The 17,309-nt window shown below is 36.7% G+C and overlaps 1 protein-coding gene across 1 annotated transcript in view; it reads left to right on the forward strand.

The window, feature by feature from the left end:
- Window positions 1–16,606, forward strand: part of LOC132827823 (AP-3 complex subunit sigma-1) — a 92,492-nt gene extending 75,886 nt beyond the window's left edge. The window contains exon 6 of the mRNA XM_060844564.1: window positions 15,246–16,606. Within this exon, the coding sequence (XP_060700547.1) occupies window positions 15,246–15,374 (129 nt within the window). The 3' untranslated portion in view covers window positions 15,375–16,606. The remainder of the gene's footprint in view (window positions 1–15,245) is intronic.
- The last annotated feature ends 703 nt before the right edge of the window (window positions 16,607–17,309 follow it).

Consider the following 17,309-nt stretch of genomic DNA (forward strand, 5'->3'; position numbering starts at 1 on the left):
ATTATTCCAGAATGCATCAAACTGGAGGAGGAGCCACATATAGGCTCACCAATAATCTTGTTTTTCAGGACATTTCATAAGTGACTGGCGCATCTATTTTCATTCTACCTGCAATCCTCAACCCTGTAGCAGTTCAAGCTGAGAAGGGAGAGCCTTCATCTAGCCAGCAGGCTTTCAGCATGCCTCACTCCTCAAGTCACAAATACTTGCAGGATTATCCAGCAAATCCTCCCAGGCCATTAGGCTCCAGGCTCCAGGTTCCTGGCTCAGCCTCACCTAGGGACCCTGGGACTGCTCATGATGTAGTGGGAAGGAAAAAAACATTGACACGGGTAACACCTCATTTTTTAGATGTAAAAGCACATATGTGAATATATTGGCACTTTACATCATTACCTGTTTGGTCAGCTGTCATTTTAGTGGCTGCTACAAGAATGAAACTAGAAAAGCCACCCTTCTTTGGTGCCACACAATGTCAGAATTCTGTCTGATACAAGGTTACACTTTCTCTGACACCACATTTTGTCAAGTTTGAATGTGGGCACATTAGATGTTTTGAAATTCTTCTGCTTTGTTAGCTTTAACTTTTATTGCACAAAGGATAAGCAAAGGAGGAACAAACAAAAATGTTGCATTTTCATTTGGAAATAGACAGGAGCTACTGCTCTTTACAACATACAAAGTTTACATTCAATAAATGATGACTTCACATGACTTAGTTCTGTTGGGCCTGGTTGTCAGTTAAGTCCTATCTGTCCTGCTGTACCCTATATGGTAAGGTAATACTTCTGCTCAGCGTCCTATCTTTCTTCTTCGAAGACTGTTGCCACTTTCACAGCTCCTCAATGTACATCATGTTCCCTCTTTGCCTGTTCCAGTAATCCAGGGCACAGCACACAAAGTTTACGTGGTGCACTCTGTCTTTAGTATACTGTAAAGATGCCAAAAGGTGTTCCACCCCTCAGATCCTGGATGCTGGCCAGAGCCATGTGGCTCCCTCTGTTTCTTTGACTGATGGGTTGAACCTGCATTAGTTACAATAAATTCTGCTCAAAGTCTTTTAACATGATAAGTGAGTTTGATAAGATAGAATCAGAATAAGTGCTTCCTCTGGTGAGGTTTAAAGCCACTGACCATAAATATTAGATAGCCACAAATAAATTTGATAAATACTTACAAAAAATCTTAAATTAGAAAGTGGGTTGAATTTATAACTCAATAATAAAAGGAGTGATTGAAACGTTAAAATCAGGATACTGCAAATGCTTTGTCACTGGGGGAAAACACAAAGAATACTACTACTTCTGAAAAAAATAGTTTTTACCTAATGAGAAACTGAGTATCATCTCACACGGAGAATAAACTGGCTTCAGATGAGTGAGGAATACTGTACCAAATGTTGGTGAACTTCTGACTGTGTGTTAAAATGGTTAATTATGTGGATTAAAAGCTCTTTGGAAAACTTGGCATTTTAACTGATGCTGATTAATGGCTTTAATGTTTCATAGTTTGCATTTGGCATGGATCGACAATACTAATTGTTTCCACTTTATGTTTACAAGCTTCATTTTTATCAGCCTTCCAAGACTGTGTACCAAATATCTTATGAAAATGTTTTAAAATTTTAATCTTAGTATTCCTTTTTAATTTGCATTGTCCTTTAACAGCCCTTTAAGGATTTTTATTCTCTGTCTATACATCAAGAAACATAGTTTAATACTTTGATTTTAACATATGATATTTTAGGATGGATAGGGATAGAATATAAAGGTAGAAGGCTTAGGCGGAAAATTGTACAAGCTTTTTAATTTCAGTTACATAAACTATTGCCCTAATTGATTTTTTTTATTAATCACACATTGTTAACAAAGGCTGCAAGGGAAACTGAAAATCAGGAATTTAGTATACAAATCAGAATCTTAGGGAGGCCTCCTTGTTTTTTGGTACGAAAGTGGATAACATTATACTACTTCATGCATTTTCCGACTCACTCAACTTGTCAAATTTCACTGAAGCATCTGTGTTATGTAGAAAATAGGTGTGCAAGTAGACTATTCCGTCCCCCAAGATTGTTCTGTCATTCAGTTCTCTAAGCCTGTTCTGCCATTCAATATGATCATGACTAATCATCCCAACTCAGTAGCCTGTTCTTTTGCCTTCTCTCCATTCCCTTCAATCTCTTTAAGAGTTTTATACAACTCTTTAAAAATGTAATATTTTGGTCTCAAAGAATTCCACAGGCTCTCAATTGCTGGGTAAAGAAACTTCTCTTTATCTCAGTCCTAAATGATGTCCCTTGTATTCTTAGACTGTGGCTCCTGGCTCTAGATTTCCTGGTCATCAGGAACATCCTTCTTGCATTTATCTTGTCTAGTCCTGTTAGAATTTTATAACTTTCTATGAGAATCCCCCTCATTCTTCTGAGGTCCAGCAAATATACCTCAATCTAATTCAGTATCTCTTCATAAATCAATCCTGCACCCAAGAATCAGTTTGATAAATCTTTGTCACACACCCTCCACAACCAGAACATCCTTCCTTGGATAAGGAGACCAAAACCCCACATAGGACTCCAGTTTCACTCAAGCACTGTAAAATTACAGCAAGACATTCCTGTTCCAGTTCTAGAGCCCTCTCATTATGCACTCAAACATACCCTTTGACTTCTCAACTTCTGCATGTTAATTTCAGCAACTGGGTGTTCAAGGACATCCAAGTCTCTCCCTTTCCCTATCTGTCATCATTCAGACAATAATCTGCCTCCTTGTTTTTTGGTACGAAAGTGAATAACCTCACATTTATTCACGTTATACTTCATTTCCCACTCACTCAACTTGTCAAATCTCACTGAAGCATCTGTGCATCCACCCTTCCGTCCAATTTGTGTTGTCTGAAAATTTGGAAATGTTACACTTAGCTTCCACATCTAAATCATATTGTCAATAGCTGGGAATCCAACTACTGACATCTCCTTGTCAACTCTACTTGTCCCTGAAAAATTCTAGTAGCTTTGTCTAATGTGATTTCCTGATCCTGTCCGATCGTCGAACTTTTTCCAAGTAGTCTGCTATTGAATTTTTATAACGGAGTCTAGCATTTTCTCTACTACCAATATCGGGATAATGTTCTATAATAATTTGTTTTCTCTCTACAGCTGCTTTTAAATAGTGGCATTACATTAGCTACTCTTCAATTCATAGGAAGTGTACCAGAGACGAGAGAGTCTCAAAAGATGATAAATTCATCCACTATCTCTAAGACACTCTAAGTACTCTGAGATTTAGTATTGGGCCTCTGGATTTATCAGCCTTTAACCCTATTGATTTCCTCAACATCATTTTCCTGTTAAACTGATTTCCAACAGTTTCTCCTTGTCAGTAGACTATGTTCCCCAACATTTGTCCTTCTTTATGAAGACAGATCAAAAATATGTATTTAATTGGCCTACCATCTCTTTGTTTCCCATATAACATCCTCTGTTTCTGACCTACATTCATCTTCATTAATCTCTTTCTCATCACATACCTTTGGAAGCTTTTACAATTAATTTGCATTCTCTCTGCAAGCTTTCTCTTTGTTCTGTATTTTTCACCTCTTAATCAATCCCTTTGTACTAATTTCCCTCATTGGCCATGGTCAGGCTACTTTTCCTAATTTATTTTTGCACCAGGCAGGATTGAACAGTTAGTCACAGTTCCTCCATGCATTCTTTGAATGTTTGCCATTACCTATTCACCATCCTCACTTTAAGTAATATTACTCAATTTGTTATAGCCAGCTCATGCCTCAAACCATTGCTGTTTTCCTTTATTTTGTTCAGGACTAAGTCTCAGAATTAACTCTGTCACTCTCCATCTTAATGAATACTTAGACTCATGGAGGCACAAAGGACACAAAAAAACTCTTTGGCCCATCGACTCCAAATTGGTCAAAAACAGCCACCTACTATTCTAATCCCATTTTGCAGCACTTGGCCCTCAGCCTTGTATGCCTTAACATCACAGTTGCTCAACTAAACACTTCTTAACTGTTGTGAGGGTTTCTGCCTCTACCACTTCTACAAGGCAGAGATGGCACCCGAGGATCGGTGACTTTGACGTTGGTTGGGTTCGGTGTAGATGGTAAAGCAGTGCAGGAGGGATGGCAGTGTAGGCATTATTGGTGATAAGCTGATTCAGGACTGATGGACTCTCTTGAAACTATATATTTTTTTCCGTGTTCTTGAATTATTCAAAATGATGCCCAATCGTGGCAATAAATGAAAGCTTTTCACTGTACTTTGTATTTTTAACTGTAAAATATACATGACAAAAAAAAATTCTTTAAAAAGACAGCAGATCCTCTGAACTCACCTCTAGTTAGCTCTGATATGAGTAACAAAACTAAGCTATTAAAACGTGATGGGAATCGGCTTCAGGGATGTAAGATACAGTTTCTTGTTGCAATCAAATAAACAATTTTTATTTCTTCTAGCATCCTCCCTCTCCTCACTTCCTCGGTGACCTCCTAATTTTCCTTCCACCTTCCCTTTCTGCTCAGGCAAAAAAAAGGCTGGCATCTATTGGAGGCTTTTCCCTTTGCCCACCTTGTTCCCTGGGCAGGACCAATCTTTGCTGTCCAGTTATGCTTACTATCTGTAAACCAGATGGTTTAACCTCTGTTGGGAAACTCTCTAGAAATGATAATTTGGGACTTAACTAATAAGTGGTTGGGCAGATGTGGGTCCATGAAGGAAAACTAGCATAGGTTTGTTAAGTAACTTGCTGGAACATTTTAACAAAGTAACAAAATAGATTGGTGAGCATAATGCTGTTGATGTTGTGTTCATGGATTTCTAACAGGTATTTTTGGGAGTGGTGTGCAACAGATTTCTGGGCATAATTATATTTCTTGAACTAAAGGGGACAATAATAACATGGATACAAAATTGTTGCTGATGGGCAACAGGCTGGAGGAACTTTTGCGGTAGAATTTGTGTGGTTGGTGATAGGAATCTTACATTGCCTGATAAATATTGATGACCTAGACCTTGATCTACAGGGCACAATTTCAAAGTTTGCCATTGGTACAGAACTGAGGAGGAGGGATGGTGTGGAACTTTGAAAGGATAGAAATGAGTTTTTGGAAAAGCAGACCACTGAGATTTAATACAGAAGTGTGAAGTGATTCATCTTAATACAAAGGATCTTGAAGTCGGTGCATAAATCTTTGAAGACGAAAGGACAAGTTGAAAGAATGGTTACTAAAATATGCAGCATTCTAGACTATTATTGAGACCTTAGACAATGGAAACATGGATATAGTATCAAGCTTGTTTAGAATATTTGTTCCACCTCAACTGTGGTGCTGCATCCTATTCTAGGTGCCACTATTTGGGCTTAATTGAAAATGCTGATGAGTATATGAAGTGATACACGATAATGGCCCCAGAGTTGAGGGAGCATGGTATAGATAAATTAGATAAGTTGGAATTATTTTCTTTGGAGAAGCAATGTTGTGAGGAGATCTGATAGAGGTGTTCAAAATCATGCAAGTATCTAGACAATATAGATAGGGATAAACCTTGACATGAGGAAGTATTGAAGACAGGAAGGGCGCAGATTTAATGCGACTGACAAAAAAATAATGCTGACATGAAGAAAACCATTTTCTCTGTATATGATTAGGATCTGTAATGGACAGAGTGTGAGGAAGAGATTCAGTAATATGCTTAAGCAAATGGAAGTGTTTTGTATTTCTTAAAAGAAAAGCATAGGGCAACCTGAAGAAGGTAAATGAATGGCACTTGATAAATTGCTCTTGTTGAAACAAAATTAAAAATTACTGGAAAAGCTCAGCCGATCTGGCAACAGCTGTGGAGAGAAAGCAGAATTAATGTTTCTGGTCCAGTGTTAGTATGTTTCTGAAGAGCTGATGTAGAAAAGAAATGGTGGAGCTCAAAATTTTAATATATCCTTGTTTTTTGTTTGTGTAATGTTGTGTAATTAATTGGTTTTAAACCAAGACATGTAGCTGATCAGATTTTTTTTTCCCCCATTGCAAAATGGGAGCAAAAGGTGCTACAATCTGAAACTGGAACAAGCAGCTTGAAACACTCTGGGGATCAGTTTGGAGAGCACAGAAGGGTTGCATTTAACCAAAATACTTCAGGAAACCCTAAGGAAAAAGTTCTTACAAAAGATGACTATAAAATGCACATTTGGAAGGGTTGTGGGAATTATCATATAAACATATTTTTCAGCAGTCTTTCTTTCCTCAAATCCAAGTTGTATTTATTATAGGAACTCTGCTATCATGTAGAGCAGTATATGATAGGTCAAACTTTCTGGCCTTGCTCTCTACTGCTTGGGAATACATATAAGCTATTGTAATAGTGAGCATCTTTTTGTTTATTGATGTACTTTGGTTGCTGCAGTCACAAGGAAACAAACTGATGTCCTGAAACATGGAGAATTAATTGAATTATTCAGTCTAGTTCAATATCCATTAATATTAAGTTCTAGAACATATTTGTTTTTAAAAGCAGTTTTCCCATGACCATGACGGAAGTGTTTTGGATCTTTACATGGTGGTAGTGAAAGACAAATTAAACACGGACATTTTGTACACTAGTGTATTACTGTGCTACCTCCCAAATAGTTCAGATCATCACAGCTGAAATTCTTGGCCAGGAAAGGGATTTTGTAATACAATTTCATTTTTTAAAAATATGGAGATAATATAAAGTAAGACTGGAGAGAATAGTCAGAAGGTTTAGTTCTGTTATTTGAGAGATCTGTTGGAAGCTATTGCATGACATCTCTGCATTTCATATGTTCTCTATAAACTGGATTCTAGAACAGTTAAATGGCTGATTTAAAAGCATTGTTTTATAATTAATGCACTTGGTATGAATAAATAAGTAGCAGTTTAACTTTGTTTAAAAAAAAATTAGCCTGTAAGCAAGCTAGGTTACTGCCCTGCAGAGCTTTTTGAACTTCATTCTGTTGCATTGCATTCCATCTCATAAAGAGAAGCTCCTATTTTAATAGAATGCTTTGGAAAAATCAATAAGACATTTGTAGCTATGAATCATTCTTGCTTGATGTTGCATTTTTACTTGTCATTAATTTTTTCTTTTTTCTTAACTTGATAACAAATATTTACTATGATTTAAGAGTTTTATCAACTTCCATGGCAGCTTCTGCTGAATGACTTGGAAGCTGTATGTTTATAAAATGTAACAAGTTTATTGCCAGTGCAAAGTCAAAACCACTTGGTAAATCAGCTGCTAGGAGCCAGTCCTGCCTGAAGCGAAACAAAATGAGGCTTTTTTCCTCTAGTTTAGAATCTGATGCCAATTTAAGATTATAGTTACACTACAATGACAGTGTTCAAACAAAGCTCTAAACTTTACTCTGAACCTGAAGTAGAAAAATGAATACATCCTTAGAAATGTGTGAGAAACTTATTTCATCTTTCACGCCCGTGGAATATCCCAAATAAAGATTAGCAATTAACAATGCTTTGAAATAGTGTCATTGCTGTTATAGAATCAAAGAGTTACATGGTGCAACTATACCACGCTGACCATGTTCCCAAACCAATCTAGTTCCACCTGCCTGCATTTGGCTCATATCCCTTCAATCCTTTTCTATTTATGTACTTATCCAAATGTTTTTTAAACATTGTAACTGGACCTGCATCCATCACTTACTCTGTGAACTAATTCCACAGACTAACCACACTCTGTATAAAAAGATTGCCCCCACGTCTTTTTTAAATTTTTTTCCTCCCACCTTAAAAATATGCTCCCCTATTTTTGAACTCCCCTACCTTGGGGAAAAGACCTTTGCTATTCGCCTTATCTGTGCCCCTCACGATTTTGTAAACATCTGTAAACTGCAATTTCCTACATTCCTTCGGAAAAAACACTCCATTCCTGGCAACATCATGGTAATTTTTTTGAATCCTCTCCAGTTAAAAATTACCTTTCCATAATTGGGCAACCACAACTAAACACAGTATCCAGAATAGAGTTCACCAACAGCCTGTACAACCTCAATGTGACATCCCAATTCCTATACTCAATGGTTTGAGCAATGAAGGCAAGCATGCTAGATGACCATCCTGTCTTAACCATCCTGTCTACCTGTGACGCAAATTTCAAAGAATAATGTGCCTGAACCCCTAAGTGTCTGTATTCTACAACACCACCTAGGCACTACTATTGTACAAATCCTGCCCTTTTTTTTTGCTAAAATGCAATACCACGCATTTATCCAAACTAAACTCCAACTGCCACTCCTTAGCCCATTGACCCAGTTGATCAAGATCTCTTTGTAATCTTAGATAACTTTCTTCACTGTTGACAATACCACCAATTTTAGTGTCATCCACAAACTTAATAACCATGCCCCCTATATTCTTAAGCAAATCATTTATGTAAATGACAAACAAAAGTGGACCCAATAGCAATTTAGGAAAGATGGTAGCCAATTTACATGTAACCAAATTCCATTAACAGTGGTGAGATGGTCACTTTTTCTTTAATAATGGTGGTTAAAGGATGGATGAGTTGTCATATAACAGAGAAAAAAAATCCTGTTCTTCAAAAGGTGTTATATATTTGCCTTTGCCTAAACAGAATAACATTTAAAGTACGGCATAGAAATACAGTATGGAAATAGTCAACAATTGAGTTTATTTACCTCAAACAGTAGCCACTCATCCTGTATTGTTGCCATGCACCTATCTAGCTTATTCTTAAAATGTTGACGTGATCTCTGTTTCAATCAGTATCTCTTCAGAGAATATAAGCTGCTTTTGCTTACACTGTGAAGGCCATGTTCTAGTTGTGGACTGTTAAGTGGCTCATGATAATTTCTCTCTCCTGCAGGAACTGCATAGAAAAAGTACTAAATGGTCTGTATTGACATTAAGCTTCTATGGATAAATTACTTGAGAATAATTTAGTTTCTCTATATTGAAAACTGCTCCGCATAACTTTACTTGGCAAGAGGAAAGAAAGTGACATCTGTTCAGAGATTTACTTGATATCCACTTCATTATTGAAATAATCTAATAGTTCCCTCATAGGAAAGCTACATACTTAAAGATGCACCGGGGTGGAGTAGGGAAATTGTGAGGAAGGAAATAGAAAGAGAATTGATTGGAGCAAAACAAAAGCATGGGAACTTGGCTGAATTAGCTGTGTACAAACTTTAAACTTAATTGCCCATGCGACTCCAAACAGCTTAAGGTACAAACAGATACCTACTCATGCAATGTGTCAATTGACCTCCATGCCTATCCGACAAAGACCTGCCTTATTTTATTGGTATGTTGGCGCTGACCAATAATTTTACTTCATTCCTTTCTGCAAGGTGGTTTGCAGTAGTGTCCAGGGCAATCCAGGGAAACAGTAACCTTAGTTGTAGCAATATAATGTTAAATTCCGGTACCATAACTTCAGTACTTCACAAATGCATACTGATCAAGTTGTTATAGTCAGCTTTAACATGTGAAGCATCAGGATCCATTGGTGCAGCCAGTTTAAAAGAAGATCAACTGCCTTATCAGCATATAAATACAGGTGAGTGCTACATTTATAGGCTGCATTCTTAAGACTTGAGATTTGATTTGAAAGGAAGAATGATTCATGAAAGCTTCATAGTAATATTTTATTACCTATACTTCCGACTTGTGGGGAGTCACAGGGCAAGCACACAAACTCTTCCACTTGGTGATTAGGTCATGGGGATAATTCTCCAAATTGACCAGAATATTCTGAAATTACTTTTGACTGGAATGAGATCAAGCATTGCTGTTGCTGGCAAGCAGTTTCCAATAGCCATGTGTTATATGAATGCAACAGCATAAGTAGCATGCTTCTGAATAGTTATTTAAATGTTTCTAATAAAGGCAATAGAATTGTGTAGAAAATAGGTCATTTGAAATTCTGGAGGTTTATCCATTGGAGGGGAATGGGAGATGAGAAATGGTAATCTAAACACCCTTCTGGACTATCTTTGCAATTATCTCTACTCATCCATCATTTTCTAAATATGCCTGTCTACTCTCCAGTGACTTGTTCTTCTACAATACACGGTAGCTGATGGACATTGTAAATGTAAAATGTATATATAGTCAAGATAAAAATTACACAGAATTCAGGCTCTCTTGCATATGTAGATGATGAACTGAGTTGGAATGTGTCCTGAATATTCCTTAATGAGTGTTGGTAAATGCACTATACAGCCCAGGAAAGTGCCAGGTTTGTGCTGTTAGCTGTCTGTCTTTTAAATGGATCCTAAAATTGGCTGTAGCATCTCAGGACCAGGAGAGGACAAAGAAAAATCATTAAATTTATCACTGCTTATTGCTGTTCAGAAAGCTTGAATGGATGGTGTTCACATGGACATCAGGGAGTAGTGTTAAATTTATTCTGAATGAGTAATCTACTGGCACTTTCTGCGTAACCATCAAAAAATGCATTACATTTTGAATGAAGAACTAGGGCAGATGATACCATAGCCCAGCATAGTACCTCCATGAGTTAAATAAGGAAAAACAAGTCTTGGGTTGTCGTTGAGTAATTCATTCTCCATCATTTGTGTTTAATGATATACATTTTGTCCTCCTCAGTGGTTCTGAAATCATTCTTCACTTTCCAAAACTTGTGATCTTTCTAGCCATTTCCATTCTTCTCTCTTACAGACCTTTATCTTTCAGTCTCCCAGACTGGACAGATAGATACTGTTACTGTAATCTATCAGGTACTGCAGCCTTTAAATTGCCCACCCTGATTCCTTTACTTGTTGTTCACAACTAGAAAGCAAAATGATGTCATCAGAGTAATGGGCTACTTGTGGGGGAACTATGGGAAGACAGCTTCTTATATTCCTCTTGATAGGGACGTTTTGTATTAGATGCTAAATTGTTAAGATTACCTTAATTCTTCCTATAGGTTTCTCCTCATTTTGTTCACATACTTGCAGACTTCATTTTGTTTTCTCTCTGCATGCATAATATATAGCCTGTAGACCCATTCATTATGTCTCCTTTGTTCTCTTAAGAAAATTAGAAGGGATTGGTTTAATTTGCAGGTGTCATAAAAGAAATGCTTTTATAATTTGAACTAAAAGCAATTAAGCTGGAAAAACATGGCATCATAAATTCTGATACAAGGCTGTCTGTCTAAACCTGCTTGCCACCTTTCCAGAATAGTAAGAATTTCTTCCTTTTAATTTTTGATTTTCTTTCAATCCCTTTGAATCCATCTGTTTTTTACACATTTATAGATTTTCTTCAGTCAACTGTCATCTAAATTTTCATGAGTAATTTTGTTACTTAATTCTTTGTTTAAATTGCTCAAATTTCATGATGTCACCATTCAGTATGTGTTCTTGATGCAATCAGTGTATTGCAATTATATTTTAATTTGTGATGTATGGCTTAATTTGCAAAAAGATAATTTGATAATCCTAGTAAAGTAATTCCATCAACTCTATGTACTACTCATATCTGATGTGTTCTCTAACTTTGAACTTGGCATGTTTCTAAATGAATTTTCAGTATATTTTCATTTTCTGTGATAGAGCATAAGTTTTATGTATTGCGTGTTATGGCATTCAATGAACTCTTATAAATTAATGACTAGAATGTGTTAAAGCTATTGCTGATTCTGTGCTTGAACACTGCATGAGCTTGGCCAGTAATAATTCTTTGTTTATTTAATTTCAGTGCATGATTTTAAAAATAATGTTACAATAAATGAATATGAAGCAGGGTGTTTTTGTGAGGAAACCTTTATGGATTTTTCTCTGCATTGCTCAAATGTATCTTCTTAAAATGATGTTTAATTTGGGAAACTAGATTATTTTGTTTTGCTTTCCTTGATTTTTTTTGTCAAATGGCAGGACTCCTTCCAAGGTAGACTTGAAACACACTAACCCAGTGGAGCATCTGCACTAAAAGCAAAAAAAACCAATGCTGTCAAAATCTATCAACACCTGAAAAATTGAACCATGTTCATGTTCTGAATTATGCTCTTTGTCATGATTTTGTCAAATGAATTAACACTTTTCTAAAAGTGATACCTGTACCCACTTAACCATGATTTGGGAGGTGACTGGTTTAATGTCATTATTTTTGATCAGAATAGCTTAACTGTTTCTATCAGTGGACATGTTGGGCCAGATTTTCCAAGGAGAGGCAGTCTCATGCAGATTGCCATCCTGCTCCCTTTTTACAAAGGGGGGAGCTTTTATTACAGATGTGGAGCTATATTTCCATTCTGACAATGTAGAACTGTTGTGGGGGAGGCAAGCCATGTCCCTTTTTTTTCTGCAGTTGTATTCTGGCATTTAATGGTTCAGCTAGCCACCTCAAGAACTGTCAAATGTTAAGTGTAAGGCAATTGTGTTAGGACGTTGGCAGGTTAAGGTAGGAGATTAGGGTGCCAGATTGGTAAGGGACCAGGTAGTAATGCAGTTTTTAGGGTAGATCAGCATGGCTGGGTGTAACAGGTCTAGTGGAGTGGGAAGGATGTCTGGTCCAGGAGTTGGACCTGTGGAAAAAGTGGCTTTATTGACAAGGTCTGATGGCGAGAAGGGGAGAAGGGTGTCCAAGAGTGTGGGTAGGGAGAGGTCCAGCAGCAGGAGGAGGAAGAAACGTCGTCTGGGTACAAAGGAGGAGAAGAAGTGGTGGTCTGTTCTGGACCATGGGACGAAGGCCAGGGGATGGAAGTTCAGATGTGGAGCAAGGATAATTGGTGGTGAGGTAACTGTATAGCTCAAGTGTGAGGGAAGGGGGTTTTGGGTCCAACAGCTAGGAAGGGAAATTAGGTGGCAGAGTGGCCAGAGGAAGATTAGGTGGCAGGGTGGCCGGTAGAAGGGGGTTTTGAATGTGAGCAGGAGTTGAGTATTTGGCTATGGAATAGGGTATGGAGGTATGAATATGAAACGGGAGAGCAGCTGCCAAGTCAAGAGCTGAAAAGGATGGTCAGGTGGGGAGCAGATGAAGGATTGAGGTGAAAAAGGCCCCAGCCACTGGAGATGTGGGTTCTGGATCTCGGCTTGAGTGTGGTCTGTGGAAGGTGTATGTGGGGATGTGAGGTAAGTAAGTATAAGGTCAACTTAAGAGTTGATTGGGGGTATTTAATTGTCTAACTTTCCTGAGTAACTATTTACTTAAACTTGAGAATTCAGAATGGTCCTGATGAATTTAACTGGAGATTTCTGGAGAATTCCAGGTATCGAGGAATTGCCCGGCAACGACAGGGATTCTGTAGTGCCCCCAAGCTCAACTGCCATTTTGTGCTGGAATAACAACTGCCTGGCCAGTGTATAACCTGTGTTGAAATTTCAAACCTGTTAAATTAGTTAGGTTAAAGTCCTCTTTGTAAAGTTTTACTCATAATTTTAAAGTTTTATTTGAAGTTGTGATAAGTTGAGGAAAGCACAACAAAAATGGTCTTTGTTGAGGTTTGGTTAAAGATGGTATGTGAAATCCTGCCTCTACTGAACAAAATAATGAATAGCCCATGAATATTTCTTATCTCATCATATGATTGTAACTTATTGTATATTTACTAGCTAAGCGAGTTTTGTCCATTCTGATATATTGTAGAGACAAATTGCTGCTATGGATGTATTAAATTCCATGTTTTCTCCGTTAGCCAATAGTAGAAATCAATAAAATTCATTCAGTATTGTTGTAACAATACTGGAGTGGGTTTCCATGAAATCCAACTGTAAATCAATGTAAAGACAAGTATCTGTTTACATCATTTCTCTAAGACTTGCAGTAATCTTGCAAAAAAAAAGTTAGGAAAAGATTGGCAAAGGCCTTGTGATATTTGCTGCCAAGGGTGTTCAAAACTGACTCTAAGCTATCCTAACAAAACGCCACTCACATCTTCATACAAGTGGCAGTTTCCTAGTGGGATCAAAAAATAGCACCAAATAGAATCCAAAAGCATTTTCTACATTTTTCTAAGGGTTTAAGCTTAGTCCGCAATCTCTGATGACAGTTCAGAGTCACACTGAGAGAGTACTGTACTCTGAGAAACTGTCTTTCAGATGAGACATGAAACCATAGTTCCAAATGGCCTCTATGAATATAAGAGATACCAAAACACTATACTGAAGAAAAGGGAGTTATTAAACTAGATCCTGATCAAAACTTATTTCTCAATCAGTATCTCTAAAACAGGTTATGGTGTCATTTACTATCTTCAGGGGACCTTGTTTTATGAAAATTGGCTGCTCTGATTCCTTGTATTGAATCAATTTTTTAAAAAATTGGCTATAATGAGCTTTGGGACGTTTTGAGGTCATGAAAGGTGCTATACCAGTACAGGCGTGTTCTTTTGTTTTAATACATTGTGGTTTAAAATAATTTTCCATTTCCAGAATAGTCACTACTGATGCATTAACTAATAAATTTATAGATTCATACAACACAAAGGGACTCCATTTCACCAATAACACTTGTACCAGCTCTTTGACAGAGCTGTAAGTTGGTCCTACTCCCATCTCTTTCTACATGATCTTGCAAACATTTGTTTTAGTAACTCAATTTCCATTTGCAATTTGCTGATGAATTTCCTGCCACCAACCTTTCATGTTTTGCATTCCAGATCATAATTTAAATATAAAGGATTTTTCCATTATTTGCAGAGGTACACAATCATAGTAGATTCATCATAGAGATCAGGATAGCTATAAAATAAAGTGTTTCAGCTCCTTTTAAGTCTGTTACATGGATGCTATCTTCATTCATATTAAAACTACTCTTAAAACAAAATGTTAACTTCCTATTTTGTAGAAAAATAATGAGACCCTATGCTAACACATTAATACAAAACCAAGACTACTTCAGTTCTTGGTCTTTGAAATATTCTTGGGCTAGTGAATGAATTACATTTTAAACTTCGTGTTCACTGCAGTAACTGAATTGGTTTATTGAACTTTGGATAGTCCAGGTGTCTGGGACATGGCTTCCAATTTGTCAAAAAAATAAATTAAGATCACTTCTTAAAAATACTTGTGATCATTTCAGAAGCTTGGAGAGCAAACGTTTCCACTGTGTGCTCTTCATACTAACAGTATATTTTGAGGACATATTTGTAATTCTGTAAGTAATGAACTTGAAAACTGTCTTGAAGATTATAATTAATTAAATCAATAATTGAATTTCAGTTATGCACTTGACTACTCATCTACTAATGACCTTTTTTTCAAATTTACCCCCTTATATAGGCTGGTCTGGCAGGAGCTCCAGCCAGAGCTGTATCAGCAGTAAAGAATATGAATCTGCCTGAAATGCCTCGAAATATTAACATTGGAGATATCAGCATAAAAGTGCCAAATCTGCCCTCATTTAAATAGAAAAACATATTCAACCTCGTTTGAAATTGTTTCAGAAAAGGTTTACCATGTCTACCAAATAAAAATTTCTCTTAGTATTGAAGGGTATTTTGGGAAATTTTGAGTTGCACCAATAAAACAAAAAAAAAGTTTGTGTTTGAGATTTGTTTTAAACCTGAATGAGTTTCCTTTGTAGTACCCACATTACATCTACATTCCGGTGCTCTATGAAGTGACTTTTATTGTGTGCTGGCTGCTATTTAAGAGAACTTATTTAAGATGATAGTGACTTTACACATTCAATGTTATTAACTATTCTTTGTATATCTTGATTTCGTGTAAACAGTAAAACAAACACACTTGACTTTTTTGGGGGGATATTTGTATTTATTTAGAAGTCTGTTGAATAGTGGAGCCAAAGGAATCTTGTATGATAAGTTTTTCAGTTGCAGTGTTATGATAGCATAAAAATAAATGGAATGTGTTTCTATCAGAACTTAAGATTGCCATCCTTTCCATTCCAAGACTTGTTACAGAATCCAGCTTCAACAAGAAGTCAGCTATAATAATTTGCTAACTGTGTATTCATAATAACATTTGTTTGTATTTATTGCTAATGCCAGTGGACTTGGACAAGTTTAAGGTAGAAAAGTCATTGTGGAATTTGGCATTAGATTAAAAAAAATCTTATTGGAACAATATTTTTTATAATGCAATATTTTGCTCTGTCTGGGATGGAAAGGGTAAAAGCCATCTTAATACTAATAAATACTGGTTTAAGACCAACACATGCATGTTTATTGTTGTATGTTTGACCTGTAGGTGGAATTTCATTTTTATAATGAAAATGCTAGCACATTGAGCACAATGTTTGCCCTATGCATTACTTGTACAAACACTGAACAATTGTGAAATATTCACTGTTTAGAAATAAAACATGGATTTATGTCTGGAAGATTACTTGAAATTAATAGCAAGTTAATAACAAATTATTTGTAGTTAACTGAGAAAGGAATTAACAATACTTGAATTAAAATGGAAAGATTTGAAGAAGATTTTCAAAGGTCAAAATTGAAGGGTGTAGTTGGCAATAATATGGCATGTAATGGTTTGCAGATCTGCATATTTGCAATCTAGGAAAAACATTTAATTTCATTTTAAATTTAGTTACTGTAGAATACATACTAAGTAGTGAATAAGTTCATATTGTGCAAAATAGCTTGTAACTATCAGTTTTGTTACATGATTAATAAACTTGTAGATATTTTTGCTTGATAGTTTGCAATCTGAACTCACTGGCATCCATCCTTGCACAACATCTGGGGATTTGCAAAAATAAAGTACTGCTGACGCTGGAAATCTGAAATAAAAACAAATTCTGGAACAATTTACCATATTAGGCAGCATAAACAGTTCATTCTACAGTTTTTTGTCTCTTTTTCTTCACCATTTGTCCCATTGGACACATGGCTAACCCTTTCTCCTGCCATGAACAACTGATCCACCCTACTCCTCTAACTGCTTAGCTGCAACCTGTACCCCCACACTCGCCTTGCACTGTACACCCCCATTCACCTGCCACCTGTACCCACCTGCCACCCTAACCCTTCACAAATTTTGCAGTCTTAACATTTTTTAGTACCTGTCAAAACTGTTTTGGGATCTTTAAGCATGGAATATGGCAGCTATTTGTCTTAAAAAAAGGATAGTGTTTCCATGACAGTCCACCCTTGCTTGGTTTGCTGGGCTGCATCAGACACCCTGTTGAAAAGATAACTGGGCAGTTTATTTCTGATTTGTATTAGAAATTGGGATACTGACTCTGACAAGAAGATTTGGGCCTTGTGCATTCATACACATGTGTCCACCTAAGTATCCAGTGTGCCACATTGCTCGCACTGTTAATTTAATACCCAGATGAATAGGAAGGGTTTGGAGGGGTCTGAGCCAGGTGCT

This window comes from Hemiscyllium ocellatum, chromosome 2 (assembly GCF_020745735.1).
Source record: "Hemiscyllium ocellatum isolate sHemOce1 chromosome 2, sHemOce1.pat.X.cur, whole genome shotgun sequence".
NCBI classification, from domain to species: domain Eukaryota; kingdom Metazoa; phylum Chordata; class Chondrichthyes; order Orectolobiformes; family Hemiscylliidae; genus Hemiscyllium; species Hemiscyllium ocellatum.